General features: G+C 54.7%; 1 protein-coding gene across 2 annotated transcripts; it reads right to left on the bottom strand.

The window, feature by feature from the left end:
- PLPP7 (phospholipid phosphatase 7 (inactive)) lies at positions 1–23232 on the bottom strand. Of its 2 annotated transcripts, none has more exons than XM_008005904.3 (3): positions 23040–23193; positions 22166–22736; positions 1–1340 (listed from the first exon to the last, which is right to left on the bottom strand). In XM_008005904.3, the coding sequence occupies exons 2-3, from the start codon at positions 22614–22616 to the stop codon at positions 976–978; spliced, it is 816 nt and encodes a 271-aa protein (XP_008004095.2). In that variant the 5' UTR covers positions 22617–22736; positions 23040–23193; the 3' UTR covers positions 1–975. The 2 variants fall into 2 exon arrangements, with proteins under 2 accessions (XP_008004095.2, XP_072878124.1); XM_073022023.1 differs by lacking the exon at positions 1–1340 and adding an exon at positions 17823–21043 and having other exon boundaries at positions 23040–23232.
- Positions 23233–25116: the final 1884 nt, after the last annotated feature.

The raw sequence follows: 25116 nt of genomic DNA, 5'->3' as shown, positions 1-25116 counted from the left end.
GAGGGCCATTTACATGTCATCTGTATTGTCACATGAAATGCACATCCATAACAGGTGACTTGGAAACGACCTATTAGGTCACACGGAGTCCGGCCCCTGGGGGCCAAAGCCTCATCGATGCCCACGGGCGGTGGCCAGCGCTTCCCTCGGGCTGTGGTGTGTGCACCCGGCCTCCCCAGCGGAGAGTCAGCTCACACCCCAGGCCCTTTAGCTCTCTGACAGCAGCTCCCAAAATTGCAATTGAGGAACCAGTGGTTCCTTGGGTGTTAATAGCTGTTCCCCAAGAAAAGGGTTCTGTGGTCAAATAAGTTTAGAAAACATGGGTTAAAGAAGGTTTAGCAAGAAGCTTTTCTACAGGACTCGTCAGAGCCTTGACGGCAATAACGGCCTTTGTGAATGTCCAACTTGGGGACGGAGGGTGCAGCACTTCCCAAAGTTATTGAACCACAAAACCCTTTTCCCCCAAAAGCATCTCGCAGGCTGGTGTCCCGCAGGGCACCCGCTGGAAAGTGCTGCCCTAAGCTGTCGATGACTGTTCATGGCAATGGCACCTGCATCAGGCAGTAGGTTGGGGGCACTCTGGCAGGCGTCGTGCTGCGGCATGATGAGCACAGCCAAGAACTCAACAGTCATGACGATGAAAAGATGAGACTCGGCCCCTCCTACCATCCTGGTTTTTGCTGTACCCAGAGCAGAAGCTAAATAGGGCTGTCCCCACGGGTGGGTCCGGGCCGCCTAGAGAGGAGACTTGGAGTCCAAGCAAAGGGGCAAGAGGCCTGGCACTGCCAAACACGCTTGTCACTGGAAGGGGCGGCCTGGGTTCACTGGCTTCCAACCAGGAGGGGAAGACGGGGTGGGGGTGGCCGCTCCAACTCCTGGTGGCTCTGTTCAACCCGCGCCTGCCACCTTGCCATCCCCTGCCCCTTCTCTAGGGCCAGCCCTGCCCCCAGAGCCTTGCGTGGGCCAGCGGGCGCTTCACCAGGCGGAGATGAGCATCTGGCAGGTGCTGGAGGGCATCCAGACCAGCTCCACCAGGCGGAACTGGAGGTAGCCGATGACGAAGCCAGAGAGGACGTCCGTGACGTGGTGGCGGCCAATCATCACGCGGGACAGGCCCACGCAGAGGGCCCAGAGCACCAGCAGCACACGCAGGGGCACCGCCAGCACCAGGTGGCTGAGGAAGAACTTGGACACCATGGCGGCGCGGCTGGCGTGCCCGGCTGGGAAGGCGTAGACGTCCATGGTGAGGTAGTCCAGGAGGCTGGGGCTCGTCTCGTACGGGCCACGCCGCTTGATGAGCTTCTGCACGCCAGCCACTGTCATGATGTCCAGGAGCAGGGCTGTTGGGGGGAGAGAGGCCCCCGGGCCATCAGGGCCACCAGCCAGGCCCAGGCCCCAGCCCCCCACATTCCCCCCACCTCATCTCCCCTCCCTGCCCCTCATTCCGGTCACTCAGCCATGCTGACCCCCAGGCACGGTCCCGCCTCAGGCCATTGCCCTTGCTGTCTCCTCTGCCTGGCACGCCCTGCCTTCCCGTAGCCACTCCCTTTAGCAGAGAAGCCTTCTCTGACCATGCTGTTTATAAAAGCTCCTGCCACGCTCTCTCCCCTCACCTTGTTTTTCTCATGCCCTGATGTAATATGCATTTTATTTCTTTGGTTTTTTTCTTTTTCCTTTTCCTTTTTTTTTTTTTTTTTTTTTGACACAGAGTCTCACTTCATCACCCAGGCTGGAGTGCAGAGGCGTGATCTTGGCTCACTGGAACCTCCGCCTCCTGGATTCAAGTGATTCTCCTGCCTCGGCCTCCTGAGTAGCTGGGATTACAGGCACCCGCCACCACATCCAGCTAATTTTTGCACTTTCAGTAGAGATGGGGTTTTGCCATGTTGGACAGACTAGTCTCAAACCCCGGACCTCAGGTGATCCACCCTCCTTGGCCTCCCAATGTGCTGGGATTACAGGTATGAGCCAATGCGCCTGGCCTCTTTTTCTTTTTTTTTGATACAGGGTCTTGCTCTATTGCCCAGGCTGGACTACAGTGACCCGATCTTGGCTCACTGCAACCTCCACCTCCTGGGTTCAAGCAATTCTCATACTGCAGCCTCCCGAGTAGCTGGGATTACAGGCGCACACTACCATGCTTGGCTAAGTTTTTGTATTTTTGGTAGAGATGGGGTTTCTCCATGTTGGCCAGGCTGGTCTCCAACTCCTGGCCTCAGGCAACCCGCCCGCCTCAGCCTCCCAAAATGTTCACCCATTACAGGCGTGACCCACTGTGCCCAGCCCCATTCCCATTTTTCAAAAGTTGAAGCAGAATTTACATCATGTACAGCGAACCATTTTAGAGTACACGGTTCAGTGGCATTTAACACATCCCAGTGTCGGCAGCCACCTCCTCTCTCTAATTTCAAGACATTTCATCATCCCAAAAGAACGCCCTGTACCCACAAAGCAGCCACTCCCCATCCCCTTCTCTCCAGCCCCTGGAAACCACCAATCTGCTTTCCGTCTCGGTGGATTAGCCTCCTCTAGACACTTCATGTAAATGGAATTAGACAGTATGTGACCTTTTGTGTCTGCCTTCCTTTCCTTAGTGTAACGTTTCCAGCGTCCACCCATGTGGCAGCACTTCATTCCTTTTCATGGCCAAATAATATTCCATTTATGGATGGACCAGTATTTGTTCCTCTCCTCTTTCTTTTTTCCTTCTTTCGTTCTTTCTTTCCTTCCTTCTTTCTCCTTCCTTCCTTCCTTCTTTCTTCCTCCCTCCCTCCCTCCTTTCTTTCTCTCTCTCTTTCTTTTTCTTTTCTTTTCTTTCTTTCTTTCTTTCTTTCTTTTCTCTTTCTTTCTTTTTCTTTCTTTCCTTCCTTCCTTTCCTTTCCTTTCTTTTCCTTTCTTTTCTTTTCTTTTCCCTTCCTTCCTTCCTTCCTTCCTTCCTTCCTTCCTTCCTTCCTTCCTTCCTTCCTTCTCTCTCTCTCTCTCTCTTTCTTTTCTTTCTTTTCTTTTCCCTCCCCTCCCCTCCCCTCCCCTCCCCTTCCCTCTTTTCTTTTCTTTTCTTTTCTTTTCTTTTCTTTTCTTTTCTTTTCTTTTCTTTTCTTTTCTTTTCTTTTCTTTTCTTTTCTTTTCTTTTCTTTTCTTTTCTTTTCTTTTCTTTTCTTTTCTTTTCTTTTCTTTTGCTGGAGTCTCGTTCTGTTGCCCAGCCTAGAGTGCAGTGGCGTGAACTCAGCTCACTGCAACCTCTACCTCCCGGTTCACGCGATTTTCGTGCATCAGCCTCCTGAGCAGCTGGGATTACAGGTGGGTGCTGCCTTGCCTGGCTAATTTTTGTGTTTTTTGTAGAGACGGGGTTTTGCCATGTTGGCCAGGCTGGTCTCGAACTCATGACCTCAGGTGATCCGCCTGCCTTGGCCTCCCAAAGTGCTGGGATTACAGGCATGAGCCACTGTGCCCAGCCTCTTTTTTTTTTAAAGATGGATGTGTCTGGCTGGGCACGGTGGCTCACACTTGTAATGCCAGCACTTTGGGAGGCTGAGGTGAACATATCACTCGAGCTCAGGAGTCTGAGACTAGGCTGGGCAACATGGCAAAACCCTGTCTGTACAAAAAATACAAAAATTAGACATGTGTGATGGCACACGCCTGTAGTTCCAGCTACTCAGGAGGCTGAGGTGGGAGGATTGCTTAAGCCCAGGAGTTTGAGACCAGCACGGGCAACATGGCAAAATCCCATCTCTACCAAAAAAAAAAATACAAAAATTAGCTTGGTGTGGTGGTGCACGCCTCTCATCCCAGCTACCTGGGAGGCTAAGGTGACCGAGTGAGACCCTGTCTTAGAAAAAAGAGAGAGACACTTTGGGAGGCCAAGTCGGGCGGATCACGAGGTCAGGAGATTGAGACCATCCTGGCTAACACGGTGAAACCCCGTCTCTACTAAAAAATACAAAAAACTAGCCGGGCGAGGTGGCAGGCGCCTGCAGTCCCAGCTACACGGGAGGCTGAGGCAGGAGAATGGCGTGAACCTGGAAGGCGGAGGTTGTAGTGAGCCGAGATCGCGCCACTGCACTCCAGCCTGGGCGACAGAGCGAGACTCCGTCTCAAAAAAAAAAAAAAAAAAAAGAAAGAGAGAGCGAGCGAGCCTCTTTCTGTTGCCCAGGCTGGAGTGTAGTGGTGCAATCATAACTCACTGTAACTTTCAATTCCTGGCCTCAAGAGCTCCTCCCTCCTCAGCCTCCTAAGTCACCAGGACTACAACTGTGCCACCATGCCCAGCTAATTTAAAATTTTTTTTTTTTTTTTTTACAGATGGGCATCCCATTTTGCTGCCCAAGATGGTCTCAAATTCCTGGCTTCAAGCTATCTTCCTACCTCAGCCTCCCAAAGTGCTGGGATTCCAGGTGTGAGCCACTGTGCCCGGACACAATTTGTTTATCCATTCATCTGTTGATGGCTATCGAGTTGTTTGCGCCTTTTGGCTGCTGTGACTCACGCCGCTATGCAGGTGTGTGCAAGTGTTCGCCGAGTGCCTGTTTTCAGTTCTTTCGGTAGATCCCTAGGAGTGGAGTCGCTGGTTGGCAATGACAGTAACTCTGTGTGTGACTCTTTGAGGAACCCCACTGTTTTCCCCAGCAACTGCACTGTGCCATCCCCACATTACAGAGGACAACATGAACCTTTGGAGCTTAGGGCACTCATACCTGATGCTCTTGCTTTCTGGAATGTCCCACTCTTTCCCAACCCACCACCTCAGGGACCTGCCCCTGCCTTCCAGACAGCTCAGGCCCTGAAGGGTTCAGTCTCAGCATCTGGCCTGTTTCATGGTTTTCCCCTCCTGCGCAGTCACTGAGGCATCTGCTGGGAGGTGAGGGTTCGCCGTCTGTGGCATGAAGTCATCACTCCATAGAGGCAGGGCCCATGCCTGTTTGTTCAGAGGTTTTTTCCCCCGGGGCTAGAAACAGAGCCACGGTCTCCAAACTTAGTTGAGTTACTGGCCTGAGGCTCATAACCAGCGAGGTGGGCTCTTTCCTTCCTTTTCTTTTTCTTTATTTTTTTGAGGCAGAGTCTCACTCTATTGCCTAGGCTGGAGTGCTGCAGCATGATCTCGGCTCACTGCAACCTCCACCTCCTGGGTTCAAGCGATTCTCCTGCCTCAGCCTCCCAAGTAGCTGGGGACAACAGGTACCTGCCACCACGGCTGGCTAATTTTTGTATTTTTAATAGAGATGGGGTTTCGTTGTGTTGGCCAGGCTGGTCTCGAACTCCTGACCTCAAGGGATCTGCCCACCTCTGCCTCCCAAAAAGTGCTGGGATTACAGGCGTGAGCCACTGCGCCTGGCCTTTCTTTCCCTATTTTGGAAACACAGGGGAGACCTGGATCTCCATCATGCCTCTGCCACCACCCTGCTGCGCGGCCTTGGGAGGTTGCTCTGCCTTTCTGTGCCATGAGAGGAAGGCACCATGCCAGAACTCCAGTTTCACCCAGCTGATCTGAGTGGCACCCATACAACCAATGTGGGGGTTCTGGGTCAACCCTCCCCACCATTAGAAAGGCCCTTGGTGGCCGGGTGCAGTGGCTCAAGCCTGTAATCCCAGCACTTTGGGAGGCCGAGACAGGTGGATCACGAGGTCAGGAGATCGAGACCATCCTGGCTAACACGGTGAAACCCCGTCTCTACTAAAAAATACAAAAAACTAGCCGGGCGAGGTGGCGGGCGCCTGTAGTCCCAGCTACTTGGGAGGCTGAGGCAGAAGAATGGCGTGAACCCGGGAGGCGGAGCTTGCAGTGAGCTGAGATCCGACCACTGCACTCCAGCCTGGGTGACAGAGCGAGACTCTGTCTCAAAAAAAAAAAAAGAAAGGTCCTTGGAGGTCACACCCTCTGACCTGGGGGTGGGGGTGGCATCGGCAGGCCAGAGAGCACTCCCAGGGCAGATGCAGAGTCAGCAGGGAGCCTGTGCCCCTGCGCCCTGTGCTTCCCCACCTCAGGTGACCCTGGGGACCCCAGTGAGGTCACAGCCCCTGCAAGCCCTGCTCTGGGGACAGTGAAGACAACACCCGCAGTGTAGCGTGGTGGCAGAGCTCACAGGCGTCACAGCCAGAGACCCGGCTGTGAGTTCCAGCCCCGGAGCCTCCCAGCTGCGTGACCTCAGGGAAGCCACCTAATTTTCCTCACCTGTGAGACGAAGCTCATGGACACCCACCTCCCAGAGGGGGCCCGGCACCGTGCCTGCAGGCTGACTGCAGGGTGACAGGTTTCGCCGGGACAGAGGGGTTTCCTAGGACACAAGACATACGGTACTAAAGCAGGGAAGTCCCAGCAAACGATTGAGTTGGTCCCCCCAAGCGCCTGGCCCACCAGGAGGGCTGGATAAAGGTGGGGGTCATGACTCGGCGACAGTTCAGTGCAGCTGGATGCGGGGAGCTTCCCTAGAAAACTTTTCAGTGTTTATCAGAATGGTCAGCTCTCGGCAAAAACGGAAACAAACATCTAAAAAAAAAAGACGCAGAAGATACTGTTCACTGCAGAACATTTACAACACAGAAAACAAAAGTTAAAGTTGAAATCACCTGTAATCCTGCCCCTCAGAGGTGGCCATTCTTCCAGACCCTTCCATCCATCTATAGAGCATAGGGTTTTGTTTGTTTGTTTGTTTTTGTTTTTTTTTGTTTGTTTTTGTTTTTTCTTTTTGAGACGGGGTCTCGCTCTGTCGCCCAGGCTGGAGTGCAGTGGCCGGATCTCAGCTCACTGCAAGCTCCGCCTCCCGGGTTTACGCCATTCTCTTGCCTCAGCCTCCCAAGTACCTGGGACTACAGACGCCCGCCACCTCGCCTGGCTAGTTTTTTGTATTTTTTTTAGTGGAGACGGGGTTTCACCATGTTAGCCAGGATGGTCTCGATCTCCTAACCTCATGATCCGCCCGTCTCGGCCTCCCAAAGTGCTGGGATTACAGGCTTGAGCCACCGCGCCCGGCCTGTTTTTGTTTTTTTAAGACAGAGTTTCACTCTTGTTGCCCAGGCTGGAGTGCAATGGCGTGATCTCGGCTCACTGCAACCTCCGCCTCCCAGGTTCAAGTGATTCTCCTGCCTCAGCCTCCCGAGTAGCTGGGATTACAAGTGTGTGCCACTACGCCCAGCTAATTTTTCTATTCTTAGTAGAGACAGAGTCTCCATGTTGGTCAGGCTCGTCTCGAACTCCTAACCTCAGGTGATTCACCCAGCTCGGCCTCCCAAAGTGCTGGGATTACAGGCGTGAGCCACCGCACCTGGCCTTTGGAGCATAGATTTAATAAAGCTTGTAACATGGTTTTCATATGTTGTTCTGCTGCCTGCTTTTGAAAGTCTTGCCCCATCACATACCCCCGAACCCCATGCTGCAGGGGCGAGGCACTGTGGCGCACCTAACTGTCCGTGCCAGGCAGTTAGACTGTTCCATATCACACAGTCCTCCCCGGAGGACTAGAACTTCAGGGCTTCCCCTTTTCCTACCCACTTCAGGGTTGCTGCTTGTAGTCTGATCTCTCTGTTTGGGGTTTGCACTGTGGCCTCTCCTGGCCCCTCTCGTTAGCCACAGGGCTGGCTGGGAGCCTCGCACCCTGGAAGTGCCTGGCCAGCACAGGAGGGGGCTGAGCAGGTGCACAGAGGAGCTGCCTGGCCCGAGGAGGGTGGGGCCTGAAAGCCTGGAGAAAACCTTGCTCTACCCTTGCCTGCCAATTTCACGGCAGCTGTCCCCATGGGCTAGGTCTTCCCAGGAGGCGTGTGGCTGGCCAGCTCGTGCGCTGGCCATGCTGGGGTTTCGTGCCATCTGAAGCCTGTGGGAGGTCACAGTTCCAGCAGGAGAGAGGGACTGGGGACTGCCATGTCCCCAGGGCAGGTGGGAGCTGGATGGAGGTGGCCGTGCTGACCTTGGCATGCCTCCGCCCCGTGGAGCAGCTGAGGAAGCCAGCTCAGAGGGGCCAGCTGGTCCTCTCCAGCCCAGGGAGCCCTTCTCATCTGCAAGCCCCACTGCTTCCCCAAAAATGGCCTGGCGACAGGCTCTCTCCACCTGGGGAGAGAAGGCAGTTCATGGGGAGGGGGTTAAATCTGAAGGTTCTGGAGTCACAGGTGGGGTTCAAGTCTCACTGACTGGGGCTGTGAGGAGGGGTCCTGGTGCTTCTGGCCTGGGGCTTGACCCTGCTAATTAAGAACAAATTCTGGCTGGGTGCGGCGGCTCACGCGTGTAATCCCAGCACTTGGGGAGGCCGAGGTGGACAGATTGCCTGAGGTCAGGAGTTCAAGACCAGGCTGACCAACATGGTGAAACCCCGTCTCCACTAAAAATACAAAAAATTTAGCTGGGCATGGTGGCGGGTGCCTGTAGTCCCAGCTACTTGGGAGGCTGAGGCAGGAGAATCACTTGAACCCAGGAGGCAGAGGTTGCAGTGAGCCAAGATTGCGCCACTGCCTTCCAGCGTGGGCGACAGGGCGAGACTCTGTCTCAAAAAAAAAAAAAAAAAAAAAAAAAAAAGGAACAAGTTCCTTCCCCTCTCAGAGCCTTGGTCTACTCACCCATAGCAAGGGTGGTCCCAGGAGGAAATAAGCCAATGAACTGGGGGAAGTGTGGTGATTGACAGCATGCTGCTGCCATTACACTGCCCGCAAGTCCTGGTCCCGCCTGGCCTGGGAAGCCGTGGGAGGCTCTGGTCCTGGAGGCTGGGGCACCAAGCAGGAGCATCAGCGAAGGCTTTTTCTCCTAAGGTCTCACCAGGGTCAAAATTGGCTGGCCCAGGTTCCAAGACTTCCACCACCTCAAGGCAAGTAAGAGAGGCCAGGCAAGGCAAGGCCAGGGCCTCCCTGGTGGTGGTGGCTGGTGACTGGTGGCCAGACAGGGTCTGGGTGCCCAAAGAGCTGCCAGACTCTGGGGTAGGAGGTGGTTAATGTAGACCGGGACTGGGCTCCATGGCAGGCTGAAATATGACACCAACCACTGGGAGGCATGGGCCATCTGTCCTACTGGCGACCAGGTCTTTAGGTTGAAAACCAGGGCTCAGCAGCTGATGGGTTCAAAATCTGCCTTTCGAGGCCAGCACAGTGGCTCACACCTGTAATCCCAGCACTTTGGGAGGCCGAGGCGGGTGGATCTCCTGAGGTCAGGAGTTCGAGACCAGACTGGCCAACATGGGAGAAAACCCATCTCTACTAAAAATACAAAAACTAGCTGGACGTGGTGGCAGGCACCTGTAGTCCCAGCTACTCGGGAGGCTGAGGCAGGACAACCACTTGAATCTGGGAGATGGAGGTTGCAGTGAGCTGAGATGGCACCACTGCACTCCAACCTGGGTGACAGAGTGGGACTCTGTCTCAAAATGAAATGAAATGAAATGAAATGAAATCTGCCTTTTGAGCACAGGGGCCCCCACGGACAGCTGCTGTGGTCAAGGAAAAAGGGAGGAGGAAAGGGTGACTTTACTAAGTCACCTGGGGGGTACACTGGGCCCAGTACCTCACTCCGATGGGGTGGCCAAAGGCAAGGAGGGCTGGCTGCCTCAACCTCCCCACATGCCCCAGCTCTCTGCATAGGCTGTCAGGATCCATAGGCCAAAAACTAAGCTAGACCCAAACCTTCCTTTTTTTTTTTTTTGAGACAGTGTCTCCCTCTGTTGCCCAGGCTGGAGTGCCATGGTGCAAACATGGTTCACTGCGACCTTGAACTTTTGGGCTCAAATGATCCTCCTGCCTCAGTCTCCCATGTAGCTGGGACCACAGGCACAGGCCACAACTGGCTAATTTTTTTGATTTTTTTTTGTAGAGACAGTGTCTCAGTTTGTTGCCCAAGCTGGTCTTGAACTCCTGAGCTCCAGTGATCCTCCTGCCTCAGCCTCCTAAAGTGCTGAGATTACAGGTGTGAGCCACTGTCCCTGGTTCCTTTCAAATTTCTAGCAGCAAAACATTGTTTTTCCCAATGAAAGCATACAGACTTGGTGTATGAAACAGATGTGGCTGAAGCTGGTGTGTTGTGGGGGTCATCTGGAGCTCCCCTGGCTGCCAGGGAGGCCTCTGTGGGTGCCCACGTCTCGTGATCTGGAAACTCCATCTATGGCTTGAACGAGTTCCACGAAGTTCGTGTGTTGGAAACTGAATCCCCAATGCAACAGTTTTGAGAGGTGGTCAGGCTGGCTGCGGTGGCTCACGCCTGTAATCCTAGCACTTTGGGAGGCTAAGGCGCGTGGATCACCTGAGGTCAGGAGTTTGAGACCACCAGCCTGGCCAACATGGTGAAACCCTGTCTCTACTAGAAGTACAAAATTAGCCGGGCATGGTAGCACATGCCAGTAATTCCAGCTACTCAAGAGGCTGAGGCGGGAGAATTGCTTGAACCCAGGAGGCGGAGGTTGTGGTGAGCTGAGATAGTGTCATTACACTCCAGCCTGGGCAATAAGAGTGAAACTCCGTCTCAAAAAATAATAAAATAAAATAAAATAGCGATAGGCCATGGGGGCTCTCCCCTCATGAATGGATGAATGCAGGTATCGGGGGTGGTTCCTGACGAAAGGGTGAGTGTGGTCACCTCCTGCCCTCCCGGGCATGCACTCCCTTGCATGAGATGCAGAAGACACAGGGAGCAAGGAGGCCCTCACCAGATGTGGCCCCTCAACCTTGGACTTCCCAGCCTCCAGAACCATGAGCCAAATACACTTCTATTCTTTATAAATCAGTGCGTGGTGTTCTGTTACAGCAGCACAAAATGAACTAAGACGCCCCACAGCTGGGCCTTCGGGAAGCTGTGGTTATTTTGGGCTGGTTCCCTCTCTTCAGGCCATAATGAGAGGGAGGCTCTGCCCCTTTTCTGCCCTGGGCCCTGCAGGGACCATAGGGGCCAGCCTGGCTGTCCAGCGAGTTGACCCACTCAGCCTGTGCCTGGTTCACTCATTTTTCCACCTGCTTTTGGGCACCGCCGGTTCTTGGGTATTTCAGGTGTGTGTCAGGCCTGGCACTGTGAACCAGGCTGGCAGGGTCCCCTATGGCCAAGCGGGACGGTGGGCAGTAAGCACGTAGTGACACAGAGCATTACTCTATCACAGGTGTGATGGGGCGTGTGGCTTTTCGCCCTCACCATGCTGCAGCCGTCTGGCCAGGAGGGTTGTGAATGGAAGAGGCAGTGGCCTGCCACCCTCAGACCACAGGGAGACTCTCCAACAGAGCCGTGGCCTCCCCTGGGCCTCCCACCCCAGTCTGCCCTCTCCTGCTGCCCCTGCAGGGCCTCTCTCCCTCCTCCCGCGCAGCCAGGCCTCCGTGTGACTGTGATTCTGACACTATCAGCGCGTCATCTGGTGCCCAGAAATAGAAGCAAATGGCGCCATCACTCAAGGCTGATTTTGCCCACATGGCCCTGTCCAGTTGACCGACCTACATGCCCTTCTTGACTCAAGGAGGGCTAGGAGACCCCTGTAGGGGGAAAGGTCCGCCCAGCAGGAGGCTCAGGGGCAAGAGCCGGGGAACTGGTGGGAGCTGCACTGCCCGGGACCTGCTATGTGAAACGTCTCAGGGAGGCCCCTTAGCCTCCACTGGCCTCCACTCACTGGGATCACCCAGGGTGGTGGCTGCGCACTCAGGCTGCAGAACGAGACCAGCTTCAAGGTTGGCCACTTGTGGACAGCATAACCTCGGTGTGTCTATCCCTCAGAGTTCCCTGCCATGGATACGCTGGGATGACAAGGGGCCTGCTCTGATGCTTGTGTGCAGCAACCACTCGGGAAATGCACCCCCGGGACCCCGTCAGAGGACACCAGGGCTTGGCCCCACCACCCCTCACACTCTTCCATTCCAACCAGCTCCACTCTCAGCTCTTTTCACAGGGTTGGGGCCTGAATGTCTGAAGCTCCCGTGCAGGAAGCACAGCTGTCCCTGAGGCCCTGCTGTCCTAGAGGCTTCCTGGCCCTCAGAGGGCAACAAGAACCCACCTCAAGGCCCACGCTTCTCCCCTAGCCCAGGTCCCTCGGGGCTGGTGGTGGCCAAGGAACCAGAGAGCCGCAGGCTCCCAGAGGCCAGGCAGGAGCCAGAGCTTTCTTGGAAAAGAGCTGCTGCCATCCCGGAAGATTTGGAATCATCTCCTCCTGAGACCTCTGAAAATCAGAGTGTCACTGGTCTGCCGGCAGCTACGTGCACTGGGGGAAGAACGGCAGCTGGGGTGACCTAGCGTGGCCCTTTGTGGCGTTGGGCTGCTTTCCCCCTGAGGACGCATGCTGTGGGACCAGCTTAGAGCAGGGCAGGGTCTCTGGGGAGTTGGGGCTAGTGGGGTAGGGGTGGGAGGTGGAGGCTGTGGGCTCAGCTGTTCTAAAGCAAAGAGCAAAGACGGGGCTTCCGGGATGCCCTGCAGGCTGTGAAAGGCTGGGTTTGTGGGCAGACGTCTCTGGCTGGGTTGGGAGGAGGGGTCCCGGTGCTCCTGGGCTGGGAAGTCGATCCTGCTTCTCATCCCCCATTCTGGCTTCTGGAAAGCTGGGCGCCAGCCATATGCTGCCTAAGGGGTGTGTAAATCGTTCTGAACTTCCTGAAGGGCATTTGGCTTCGGAATCAGAAGTCTCCTCCAAGTGTCTCCCTTGGACTCAGCTCTTCCCTTTGCAGGAATATCTCCTTGGGAAATCGTTAGGGATGTGGGCCATGATTCATGGCCCGGGATGTTCACTGCAGCATTGTTTATAACACCAAAAACGTGAAACAACCCAGCGCCCTTCAAGAGACAGACGGGACAAACCGTGGCCTAATCTAGACACCAGAGCATGCTGTGGCCACGGTAGATGATAAGGTCCATGTATATTTATAGACCTGCTATATCGGAGAGCCGTGGGGTATGTTAAGTGGAAAAGGCCGCTTATAAAATAGGATTTCCAGTAGGATGCCATCTTCATAAAATAAGATATGTGTGTAAACAAATGTGCTTATATGCAGAGAGAAAAATCTAGAAGGTACTGCTCTAAATGCTAACAATGCTTCTTGCTGGGTAGGAGGTTTCGGGGTGATTTTTCCCGTCTTTTTGCAATTCTGCACTTTAAAATCTTTCTTGCCACAAGCACGTATTATTATTATTATTATTATTATTTTTTTTTTTTTTTTTTTTTGAGACGGAGTCTCGCTCTGTGCCCCAGGCTGGAGTGCAGCGGCGCAATTTCGGCTCACTGCAAGCTCCGCCTCCCAGGTTCACGCCATTCTCCTGCCTCAGCCTCCTGAGTAGCTGGGACTACAGGCGCCCGCCACCGCGCCCGGCTAGTTTTTTGTATTTTTAGTAGAGACGGGGTTTCACCGTGTTAGCCAGGATGGCCTCGATCTCCTGACCTTGTGATCCGCCCGCGTCGGCCTCCCAAAGTGCTGGGATTATAGGCGTGAGCCACCGCGCCCGGCCAAGCACGTATTATTTGTGCACATTTTTAAAAAGTTATTTTTACAGGCCAGGCGCAGTGGCTCACACCTGTAATCCCAGCACTTTGGGAGGCGGTGGCGGGATGATAGCTTGAGCTCAGGAGTTCGAGACCAGCCTGGCCAACATGCTGAAACCCCGTCTCTACTAAAAATACAAAAATTAGCCAGGAGTGTTGGTGGGCGCCTGTAATCCCAGCTACTCAGGAGGCTGAGGCGGGAGAATCACTTGAACCTGGGAGGCAGAGGTTGCAGTGAGCTGAGGTTGTACCACTGCATTCCAGCCTGGGTGACAGAGCGAGACTCTGTCTTAGGAAAAACACTAACTGTGCTGGTGGGCAATGCTGAGCCAGACCCTGCCTACTGGCACCACAAACCATTGCATTTCTCTTGCACCCGCTGTGTGGACGGCTGCCAGGGCAGTGTATTAAGGGTTGACCTGGCCTGGGGGTGGCCAAAGGCCCCCCTGAGGGACTGACTGTTGTACTGAGCCCCACTGAGATACTGAGAAAGGAGGCTGGGGAGGGGACTCCTCTACTGCTGAGGAGGTAGTGTGTGCGGTCTCCCACAGAAGGGTATCGAAGAGAAGATTTGGGATCAGCTTAAATATCCCTCAGTTAGGAACAGGCTAGACAAGCCTCATGGAGTGGCTGTCACCTCAGTTGTCCCTGAGAGCAACAGCCAGAGGGCAGAGGATAGGAGAGCTGCCAGAACAGATTATCTGGAGCATCTGAACCCCTAATGCTTGGCGCAAGGGACATGGGGGGTCCAGACCAGGATTCCAGGTGGGAGGGCCACAGCTGTAAGAGTGAGCCCAAACCAGGCAAAACACAACCTGAGAAACACATTACACGTTAGCATATGCACGGGGAAAAATCCAGGGACACCTGACCCAAGCTGCAGCGGAGGCTCTTCCCGGGAGAGGATTTAAGGGAGAGGCTCACTTTCTTTTTGATATAGCCTTGTAATGATTGCATTTTTTTCTTACTGTAAGAATGTGTAGGCCGGGCACGGTGGCTCAAGCCTGTAATCCCAGCACTTTGGGAGGCCGAGATGGGCGGATCACGAGGTCAGGAGATCGAGACCATCCTGGCTAACACGGTGAAACCCCGTCTCTACTAAAAAAAAAAAAATACAAAAACCTAGCCGGGCGAGGTGGCGAGCGCCTGTAGTCCCAGCTACTTGGGAGTCTGAGGCAGGAGAATGGCATAAACCCGGGAGGCGGAGCTTGCAGTGAGCTGAGATCCAGCCACTGCACTCCAGCCTGGGCGACAGAGAGAAACTCCATCTCAAAACAAAACAAAAACAAAAACAAAAACAAAAAGAATGTGTAGGCTGGGCACTGTGGCTCATGCCTGTAATCCCAGCACTTTGGGAGGCCAAGGTGGGCGGATCATCTGAGGTCAGGAGTTTGAGACCAGCCTGACCAACAATGGTGAAACCTCATCTCTACTAAAAATACAAAAAATTAGCTAGGCATGGTGGTGCGCACTTGTAATCCCAGCTACACAGGAGGCTGAGGCAGGAGAATCACTTGAACTCAGGAGGCAGAGGTTGCAGTGAGCCGAGATGGTGACACTGCACTCCAGCCTGGGCAACAGAGTAAGACTCTGTCTCAAAAAAAAAAAAAAAAAAGAATGTACAATGAAAAGGCGCCCAACATCACTGATGATTAGGGAAATGCAAAGCAAGACCACAAAAAGGGCTGGGTGCAATGGCTCATGCCTGTAATCCCAGCACTTTGGGAGGCCAAGGCAGGAGGATCACTTGAGGTCAAGAGTTTGAGACCAGCCTGGCCAACATGGTGAAAGCTCATCTCTACGAAAAATTAGCCAGGCATGATGGCAGGCACCTGTAGTCCCAGCTACTTGGGAGGTAGAGGCAGGAGAATTGCTTGAACCTGGGAGGCGGAGGTAGCGGTGAACTGAGATCGCACCACTGCACTCCAGCCTGGTGACAGAGCGAGACTCTGTCTCAAAAATCAAACAAACAAAAACCCCCAAAATAAAACAAAAAACAAAAACAAACAAAAAATACCCAAAACTGGCTGGGCGCGGTGGCTCAAGCCTGTAATCCCAGCACTTTGGGAGGCTGAGATGGGCGGATCACGAGGTCAGGAGATCAAGACCATCCTGGCTAACACAGTGAAACCCCGTCTCTACTAAAAAAAATACAAAAAAACTAGCCGGGCGAGGTGGCGGGCGCCTGTAGTCCCAGCTACTCGGGAGGCTGAGGCAGGAGAATGGCGTGGACCCGGGAGGCGGAGCTTGCAGTGAGCCAAGATCCGGCCACTGCGCTCCAGCCTGGGCGACAGAGCTTCCGTCTCAAAAAAAAAAAAAAACCAAAAAAACCCCCAAAACCACAAGAGATACCACTTCACACCCATTAGGAAGGCTCTGATTGAAAAACCAGATAATGAGTGTTGGCGAAGGTGTGGACATATCGGAGCCCTTGGGCATTGCTGGGGGAATGTAAAATCACGCAACCGCTATGGGCAACAGTAGGACAGGTCCTCACACAAGTCGACATAAAATTACCCTGGGATCCAGAGGCCCGCTTCTGAGTATACAACCAAAAGAACTGAACGCAGGGGTTCAAGAAGATGCATATATCTCTGTATGCACGGCAGTGTTACTCAGAGCAGCTAAAAGGTGGAAGCAAGGGAAGCGTCCATGGGTGGACGAATGGATACACGAGGTGTGGTCCATCCTGTAACTGAGCACTGTTCAGCCTTAGACAGGAAGCAAATGCTGGTGCCCGCTACAGCATGGATGGACCTCGAGGATATCATGCTAAATGAAATCGGCCAGTCACAAAAGACAAATACGGTACGATTCCACTTACGTGAGGTCCCTAGAACAGTCGAATCCACAGAGACGCAGTGTAGAATGGAGGTTGCCAGGGGCTGGGGGAGGGGGAGTGGGGAGTCAGTGCTTAATGGGGACAGAGCTTCTGTTTTTTAAGATGAAAGATGGAAAGAGTTCGGAGACGGATGGTGGTGATGGCTGCAGAATAGTGTGAATGGACTCAGTGCCACCGAACTGTGTACTTAAAAGGATTATAATGATCAATTTTATGTGATGGATAGCTTACCACAATAAAAAAAATGACATAAAAATGTAGTTTTCATAGCCAGGAGTGGCGGATCACTCCTGTAATCCCAGTACTTTGGGAAGCAGATGCAGGCGGATCACGAGGTCAGTAGTTCAAGACCAGCCTGGCCAACATGGTGAAACCCCCATCTCTACTAGAAATACAAAAATTAGCCAGGCGTGGTGGTGGGTGCCTGTAATCCCAGCTACTCGGGAGGCTGAGGCAGGAGAATCACTTGAACCAGGGAGGAAGAGGTTGCTGTGAGCCGAGATCACAGCACCGCACTCCAGCCTGGGTGACAGAGCGAGACTTCATCTCAAAACAAAACAAAAAAAAGTAGTTTCACATTCAGGAAAATCTCAGTAAAGATACTTTTTTTTGAGACAGAGTCTCACTCTGTCACCCAGGCTGGAGTGCAGTGGCATGATCGAGGCTCACTGCAAGCTCCGCCTCCCGGGTTCATGCCAGTGAGCCAAGATCGCACCACTGCACTCCAGCCTGGGGACAGAGCGAGACCCCGTCTCAAAGAAAAAAAAAAAAAGAAAAACATACTTTTATAGGCCAGCGTAGTGGCTCAAGCCTGTAATCTTGAGCACTTTGTGAGGCCAAGGTGGGTGGATCACCTCACGCCTGTAATCCCAGCACTTTGGGAGGCCGAGGTGGGTGGATCACCTGAGGTCAGGAGTTCAAGACCAGCCTGGCCAACATGGCAAAACCATGTTGGAGAATGGCTTGAACCCAGGAGGCGGAGGTTGCAGTGAGCCAAGATCTTGCCACTGCACTCCAGCCTGGGCGACAGAGAGAGAGACCCTGTCTCAAAAACAAACAAAAAGATACTTTCATAAAGGACACAGATCAGGGAACAAGACCGTAGGCATTTCCCACCACAGGACAGGCCCATGAGGAAACAAGGATGGGCTTAGTGAACCAGGATGGGCCTGGTCACCTGTCACCTGTCACCTGGCTCCCTTCGGATCATCAAGCTGGGTGCTGCGCGGGAGGGAGAAGGAAGGGGACAGGGTGGTCTCAAGGCATCTAGAGCTTGGAAGGTACCTGGCAGGAGGCTGGTCCTGGAGTTCTGACAATGATGACGGTGATAATGATGATGATAATCATTGCTACTTAAGCGTTAACCAACATCAGTAAGTGCCAAGCACTTTATTTTTTTATTTTTTTATTTTTTTGAGACGGAGTCTGGCTCAGTCGCCCAGGCTGGAGTGCAGTGGCGCATTCTCGGCTCACTGCAAGCTCCGCCTCCCGGGTTCACGCCATTCTCCTGCCTCAGCCTCCCGGGTAGCCGGGACTACAGGCGCCCACCACCTCGCCCGGCTAATTTTTTGCATTTTTAGTAGAGACGGGGTTTCACCGTGTTAGCCAGGATGGTCTCGATCTCCTGACCTCATGATCCGCCCGCCTCGGCCTCCCAAAGTGCTGGGATTACAGGCGTGAGCCACCGCGCCCGGCCGTGCCAAGCACTTTATGTGAGATTCATCAGGGAGATTTCCCAACAACCCATTTGACAGATGAAGAAACTGAGGCTCAGAGAGACAAAGTCATTGCCTAAGTTCCCACAGCAGGGCTGGGATTTGCACCCAGGTCCTGCTGCCTCTGGAGTCCAAGCTTTTGCCTGTTGCTTAGACCCCTTCTGGCTCTGAGCTTTCTGGAGTCTTGACAGTGTGCACTAGGGGAGGGGCAAGCAGGGAGGGCATGGGACTGCCTACCATGCAGGAGCATGCAGAGAACTTCCCTGGGCCCAGCAGGACCCTTCCTAGGCCTTGTAGCTGCAGCTCCCATTTTCCAAGCTCCCAAGTCTGCCTCTTCAGAGCCAAGTGGAACCCAGATCCCAACCACAAGCTCAGAGGTCTTGCTTCCAGCCCAGAGACCGCCCCAGGAGTTGGCTCAGTGCCATGGGGCCAGAGCGTGGGCAGGGTTAGGCAGGGCTCCCTCCCCCTTCAGTACTGCAGTGATGTCAGCCATCGGTGGGACATGTGTGGCATGGCACCCACCGTGCCAAATGTTTTACCAGCTCCCTTCAGATCCCTGCCACAGTCCCCTCAGTCCCCAGATAGGGAAACTGAGACTCAGAGACAGGAACTGACTTGAGCAGATGCATACAGCAAGTAAGGGGTCAGAGCAGAGACCTGGACAAAAGCCAGTCTGACCCCAGAGCCTGTGCTCCAGGGTTGAAGGGTGCCCTCCAAAGACAAAAGGACAGATGGAACCCGCAGCCCGCACTCAGTGGGTGGTCTGCTTTCCTGGGACAGGGGACCATGGGACCGTCCCTCCTGGCAGGTCAGACCAGAGCAGCAGGATTAGAGCGTGCCTTGGCCGTTTGCTGCCGTTTACTCCCACCAAGCCGAGGGCTGAGCTGGCATCCCCACGGAAGGACCTTGGGGTCCCCAGACCCATCCGGCCTGCTCTGGGCCTGTGCTGAGTGCCCGCCTTGTGCCAGGCCCTATGTCCCCATGATCTCAATACCTGGATAGAAGTCAGTCATCCTCCTCCCAGACCATTCCTCTCCTCAAAGCACACACGCTCCAGGAGTGCAGTGAACATGGGTGATATGACCGATCTACAGCCCCATGGTGAGCAGCAAGGAGTGGAGGGGTTTGCAGTCACAGGGCCCTGGATTTACTTCCTGAACCTACCACTTATAGCTGTGTGGTGGGCAAGTTGCTTGAGCTTTCTGAGCCTCAGTTTACTCATCTGTAAAATGGGCACATTAATGTTTACCTTGAAAGGTCATCAACAGCTTTTTTACATCATAAAATACAGGCCGGCCGGGCGCGGTGGCTCAAGCCTGTAATCCCAGCACTTTGGGAGGCCGAGATGGGCGGATCACGAGGTCAGGAGATCGAGACCATCCTGGCTAACACGGTGAAACCCCGTCTCTACTTAAAAAAAATACAAAAAACTAGCCGGGCGAGGTGGCGAGCACCTGTAGTCCCAGCTACTCGGGAGGCTGAGGCAGGAGAATGGCGTGAACCCGGGAGGTGGAGCTGGCAGTGAGCCGAGAATGCGCCACTGCACTCCAGCCTGGGCGACAGAGCGAGACTCCGTCTCAAAAATAAATAAATAAATAAAATAAAATACAGGCCGTTCATGCCATTGTCTTTGGTACATAATAAAGCTCACTAAATGATGTTTTTAAAGTTTTTAAAAATGTCTGTCACTTCTGTTCAAGGAGGAAGGCACCTCAAATCTTCATCTTTATCCTATGGGGCATACACCTTTGTGCCCATAGCAACTGGTTGCTGGAATGAGCCTGAAGCCTTATCTTAACAAGTCAGTTGCAAATTTTTCAACCTGGGGCAGGGGAAATGTTCTTAAAAGCAAACATTCCTGTAAAAAAACCAAATCAAAGCAGAGCTATTTTACTTGGTGATGAGAGGCAACTTGCTTGCATACCTCCTACCTGGGGGAGCTCACCCCCTTACTAGAGAATCCACTGACTGTGGGTAAGTTGAGATGCACCTCCTTTCTTCTCTGATCCTCCCCCCGCTGGAAACTTCACATAGTCTGAGCTGGTTCCCTCTCCCTCTCCTCTGAAAATGCAAAGCAAAGCTAGAGTTGCTCCCAGTTCTGCTCCTGGCTCCATCACTGACTAGCTGCCCGATCTTGGAACCATCGTCACTCCATGCCTCAGTTTCCCCTTCTTTAAACGGGAAATAATAACAGCACCAAGCTCCATGGGTTACGGTGAAGAGCCGAAGTAATGATATGGTTTATGCAAAGCCCTGGAACGCAGTAAGCACTCAACCAATGACAACTTCATCACCTCCCTCGTCAAATGGGGAAGGACGATGGGAAGGAGGAGATGGGGTCAAGGGAGCAGGGTTGAGAGACAGACTCGGGCGTATGCCTTCCCACCCCATCTCTGACAGCAGGCAACCTACCTCTCTAACTCCCAACAGTCTTCTTAAGCCACGTGGCCCCGTGTGAAACTGTTGATAATGAGAGCAGGGTCTGCCCCTGGAAGCGCCTGGCCTAGTGCCTCGGCCACTTTGCTCTGTCCCTCCCTCCCATGCCCGTAGCACGGCACCTGGTCTGTGTATCAGCCGGAGCCGGTGCAAATCTCAAGCCCGAGGCTGCACCAGGTTGCTTTATTTATAGGAACCTCAGTTTCCTAATACGTAAAATGGGCACGATAATGGCACCAAGCTCGTGAGACTGTTTATTCAGGAGTAAATCATAAGTTATTGTAATGTAAACAATTTAGTAATAAGAACAAGAAAACTGGCCAGGCGCGGTGGCTCATGCCTGTAATCCCAGTACTTTGAGAGGCCAAGGCGGATGGATCACCTGAGGTCAGGAGTTTGAGACCAGCCTGGTCAACATGGTGAAATCCCCCTGGCCAACATGGTGAAACCCCATCTCTACTAAAAATACAAAATTAGCTAGGTGTGGTGGTGGGCACCTGTAATCCCAGCTACTTGGGAGGCTGAGGTAGGAGAATTGCTTGAACCCAGGAGGCAACAGAGGTGGCAGTGAGCCGAAGGTTGTAGTGAGCCGAGATCATGCCACTGCACTTCAGCCTTACAGCCTGGGCAACATCGCGAGACTCTGTCTAAAAAAACAAAAGGAACAAGAATACCTCGAAGGTGGCAGACCCAGCCATCTCCTGCATGAAGTATCCGATGGTTTCTGCCTCCCTGAGTCCCACCCACAGAGCATGGAACCTCCAGACTGAGACTAGAGTGAGGAGATACATGTTTTTACTGTGACTTCCTCTGGAACTCGTGTTCTCTGTGGTCCAACCCAACGCCCTTTTGGAACTGAGACCCCTTGTTAACGTTTACCTCTCCCGAGACCTCCACCTCACATGTCCCCCAAATGATGGCCACACTGGGAAAGACAAGGAAATCGATGTGGGCCTGGCATGGAGGATGGAAGTAGAGGTTCCCGGGGCACCTTGGGGACCTGGCAGTGCCTGAAGGGTGGCCTGGACAGGGGCTGGGTGTCACCTCTGGGTGGAGGGAATGGCTTGCCCCCACATGGGTCCCACGTGGCACCTGGCACAGGGCGGTGCTAATCTGCAAGATGCTGGTGGCAAAGACTTTGGAAACAAACCAACAACTGGTCCCCCGACCCTTTCTCCAGTGACTCCCCCTGGGAAGGAGCAGGGAAGAACTCCAGGGAGCTGTGAGTGGGTGGCAGTACCAGCTGGACCCCCTGGATCCCCAGACCCTGCGGGAGAAGCCTGGGCAGCTTGCTGGGTTCCCGAACCGAGGCGGGAGGTGCTCATGGGCAGCTCACGGGCACTGCCTAGCTGGGAGCTGTCAAGGAGCGAGGACCCCAGCCATGGGGCAGGAGTCAAACAGTGACACCCCATTCCAGGACGCCCACCAGAGCCCTGACCATCTCCCTTGAGGCCACCGCCTCTGGCCCAGCCTCCCCTCAAGCCGCCTCTGGGCAGCGGTGCCTTCTGCTAAGCAGGCCCTCCTCACAGGGCCGCACTGGCCTCTGCCTTCATTTGGCACGTGGCTGGGGAGCCTCGTCTATGCATCCCTGGCCCTCGCTCCCCACACTGGAGCCTGCCCGTTTCTGGGGCACCCTTCCTGCCTAACCTCATTAGACCATCCCAGCCGGTTTCTGAGGGCTGTGCAGGTCCTGGCCAGGGTGGGGCTGGGCAGGCCGGTCTCCCTCCCGAGGGGCCTGACAGTGAGTGGCGGGTGGCAGGCACACTCACCCAGGAGCAGATTCATGAGCACCTCCTGTCCGGCCAGTGTGCTGCTCTTCACCAGGCAGAGGATGGTGCCTCCGATCCAGGGGATGCCGTGGCCCGTGATGCCGATGAGTTTGACCATGGAGCGAGCACTGGCCCAGGACGCCGCCCGGCCGGCACACACCCCCAGCCGCTTGGACATACAGATATCGATGGCCAGCAGGGAGTTGAAGGCGATGCCCTTGAAGGAGGGGTTCAGCTGCATGCAGTCCTCCTCTGGCAGCTGCTGTGACTGGCGTCGCTCTCGGGCCCCGTCACCAGCAGGTGGGGGCTGTGCCGAGGGGCCGGAGGCCTTTCTGCCGGAGCTGCGGGGCTCCGGGCCCCCTTTGGGGGGCTGGTTCAGGGACAGGAACTCAGCCCGGTTGAGGACGTTGTTGCGGTCCCTGGCGCGGGCCCGGCTCTGGGAAGCTGGCATGGTGACCCCGCTCACCCCAAAAAGGCCGACGCCAGCCCGGTTCCAAGGGCCTTCTCCCCGAAGACAAGAGCTGCCCCCAGAGCCGCCACCGTGGCTGCCTCCCTGCCTTCTCCGCCGCAGCTGTTAAATATAGGGTGGAGAATTGCACATGGTTGTTTATCTCCGCTGCCACCCGGCTCCAAGGGGACGTCAGTGCCAGCCGGGCAGCCAACCGAGCCCTCCAATGCCGGGCCTGCACCAGCGGACCCTCCGGGAGGTGAGGAGTCCACAGCTGCGGCCTGGCTTCCTCGGGCCTGGGCTATTTAAATCGGCCAATGGCTCATCCCTGGGCTTGGGGGACTCTGGGAAATGTAGTCCTCCGGCTGCTCTCGACTCTGCAGTGGCCTTGGCCTCTGACAGGGCAGAGGTGGGACCTGGGCTTACCTTGTTTTTACCAGCTTCCCTCTGAGCCGTCCAGACCCCTGCAAGCCAGGCCTGCCTGCCCCAGCGGCCTGGCAGCTTGGACCTGGTTCTGTAAACTGGACGGTGTTGCTTGGGCCGAGGCCTCTTTGGGCACCAGATAGAGTGAACGACGTCATTGACAGCATCATCCTGGGTCCCTGGGGTCAGGTCCAGCTCCTCCCTCTGTGACAGCATTCATTAAGCTGGCAGGTCTTTTTTTAAATCAGTCTTGAATTCAGCTTCAGCGCATCACAGTCCAATCAAATGACAATCCGTGAGCTCTGATTTCCATCAGAGGGAGGGGTAATGAGTCAGCTGGTAACAGATTGCCTCTTGGAGGTTGCCTCCACTACCTGGAACTTTGCAAAGGACAGGAGTGTGACAGCAGCTTCAGGCAACCTGTAAATAGTTACCGAGCGCCTGGCGCTGTGTCAGTGCTGGGCACACTGCAAAAAAACTCACAGTTCAGCGGGGATGGAAAGAAAGACATGTGTAAGTGGTCACCAGTGTGCAAATGTGTGGCAGAATCCTAGAAGCGGGGCTCTGGGAGCTCTGGGTCTGGTCTGGGAGTCATGGACGGTTCCCCCAGGAAGGAAGAAAAAAGGGGGAGCCCCATTCAGGGAGAGCCCGCCTTGCAGGAGGCCCAGGAGGCCCGTGTGGCTGCATGGGGCCCAAGGGTCGAGAGACTGCAAACCCAGGACGCAGACCCAGAGGGCCCAGCCGAGGATTCGGGATGTGAGGTAGGGATCCCTGCTCCCACCTGGGCCACCTGTGGGAATCCAAAGTCTCCACAGCCCTTTTAGGGCTGACTGGGCCTGGGCTCGATGGGGGAAGCTGCCAGTTTCAGCTGACCAGAAGAGTCAGAAGCGAGCTCCTCTGTCTCCTGATTCTGGGTGCCAGGGCCTGTCTGCTCAGCCTAGATGAAGGCAGGAGGCTGCAACTTCTCTTCCAACCATGGAGCCCGCCCATGGTGCCTCAGGCCCACCTAGAGCCTCCCAAGAACAGGAAGCTGCCCTGGGAGGGAGTGGGGGTTCCCTGGCCACGGGGGACAGGCATCCAGGCTCTGAGTCAGACAGATGGGGCTCTGCCCCGCCATCAACCAGCTGGGAGACCTTGAGCAAGTCACTTGGCCTCCCTGGGCCTTGGTGTTTCCACCTGTCGCATGGGAATGACAGTGTTCACCTCCTAGGGCTCTCGTGAGTCTGGGTGAGGCCGTGTTTGTGAAATGCTGAGCTGGGTCCCTGCTGCAGAGTGGGTTAGGAATCGATTTCAGCCCTGTGGGTTAGGAATTGATTTCATTTGACAAACGAGGCACAGCCCTCTCTTCCTTTTGAGTGCCCTCTTCAGAAGGGCCCAACCCTGTGGTCTGGCCTCCTCCCCATCCCTGGCAGGGAAGAGGCAAGAGGCCAGGAGCCCTCAGTCTGGGGTTCCCTGCAGACGCCCTGGCTGGGTCGGGCTGGGCTGGAGCAGGCTAGACCTGCCTCGTTCCTTCCTCTTCCTTTCCAGCGTGCTCCACCCGGACTGTGCGGCCATAGAGGGGATGTCGTGGCCGCGGGACGTCCTGCCATCTTGGGTGCAGCAATGATGACACGCGCTGCTTCATCCCAAACTCCAGACGGCTGGAAACAGGCGCACGTGGAAGTGTGTACGCCAGGCACGGATATTAAGCGTGTACAAGCTCTCTGTGTGCTGAGCTCCCTATGTGTTCAGCTTACCGACAACGTCTAATGACAGTGATGCATCCTGTGATGCAGCTGTGATATCCCCATTTACAGATGGGGAAGCTGAGGCTGAGGGGGTGAAGGGCTCCAGCCAGGAAGCTGAAAAGAGAAGGGGTCTGGCTCCTAAGTGGTCCCTATGGGACGTGGCACGAGGGCCGCTGGACTCAGATCCCTGGACCACAGGGACCTGATCTGCTCATCTCTCCACCAAGCACTCACCCCACTCCCTGGGTGGCCTCAGGAGGGGCACAGGAGCCCGGCCCAGACAGGGGTTATTAATAGCCAGAGGTTGTGTCAGCATTTCGTCTGGCCAGAGCTGCTGGCAGGTTCTGAGAGCC

Source organism: Chlorocebus sabaeus, chromosome 12, assembly GCF_047675955.1.
Source record: "Chlorocebus sabaeus isolate Y175 chromosome 12, mChlSab1.0.hap1, whole genome shotgun sequence".
Taxonomy (NCBI): Eukaryota; Metazoa; Chordata; class Mammalia; order Primates; family Cercopithecidae; genus Chlorocebus; species Chlorocebus sabaeus.
This window is presented reverse-complemented; position numbering and strand designations above follow the sequence as displayed.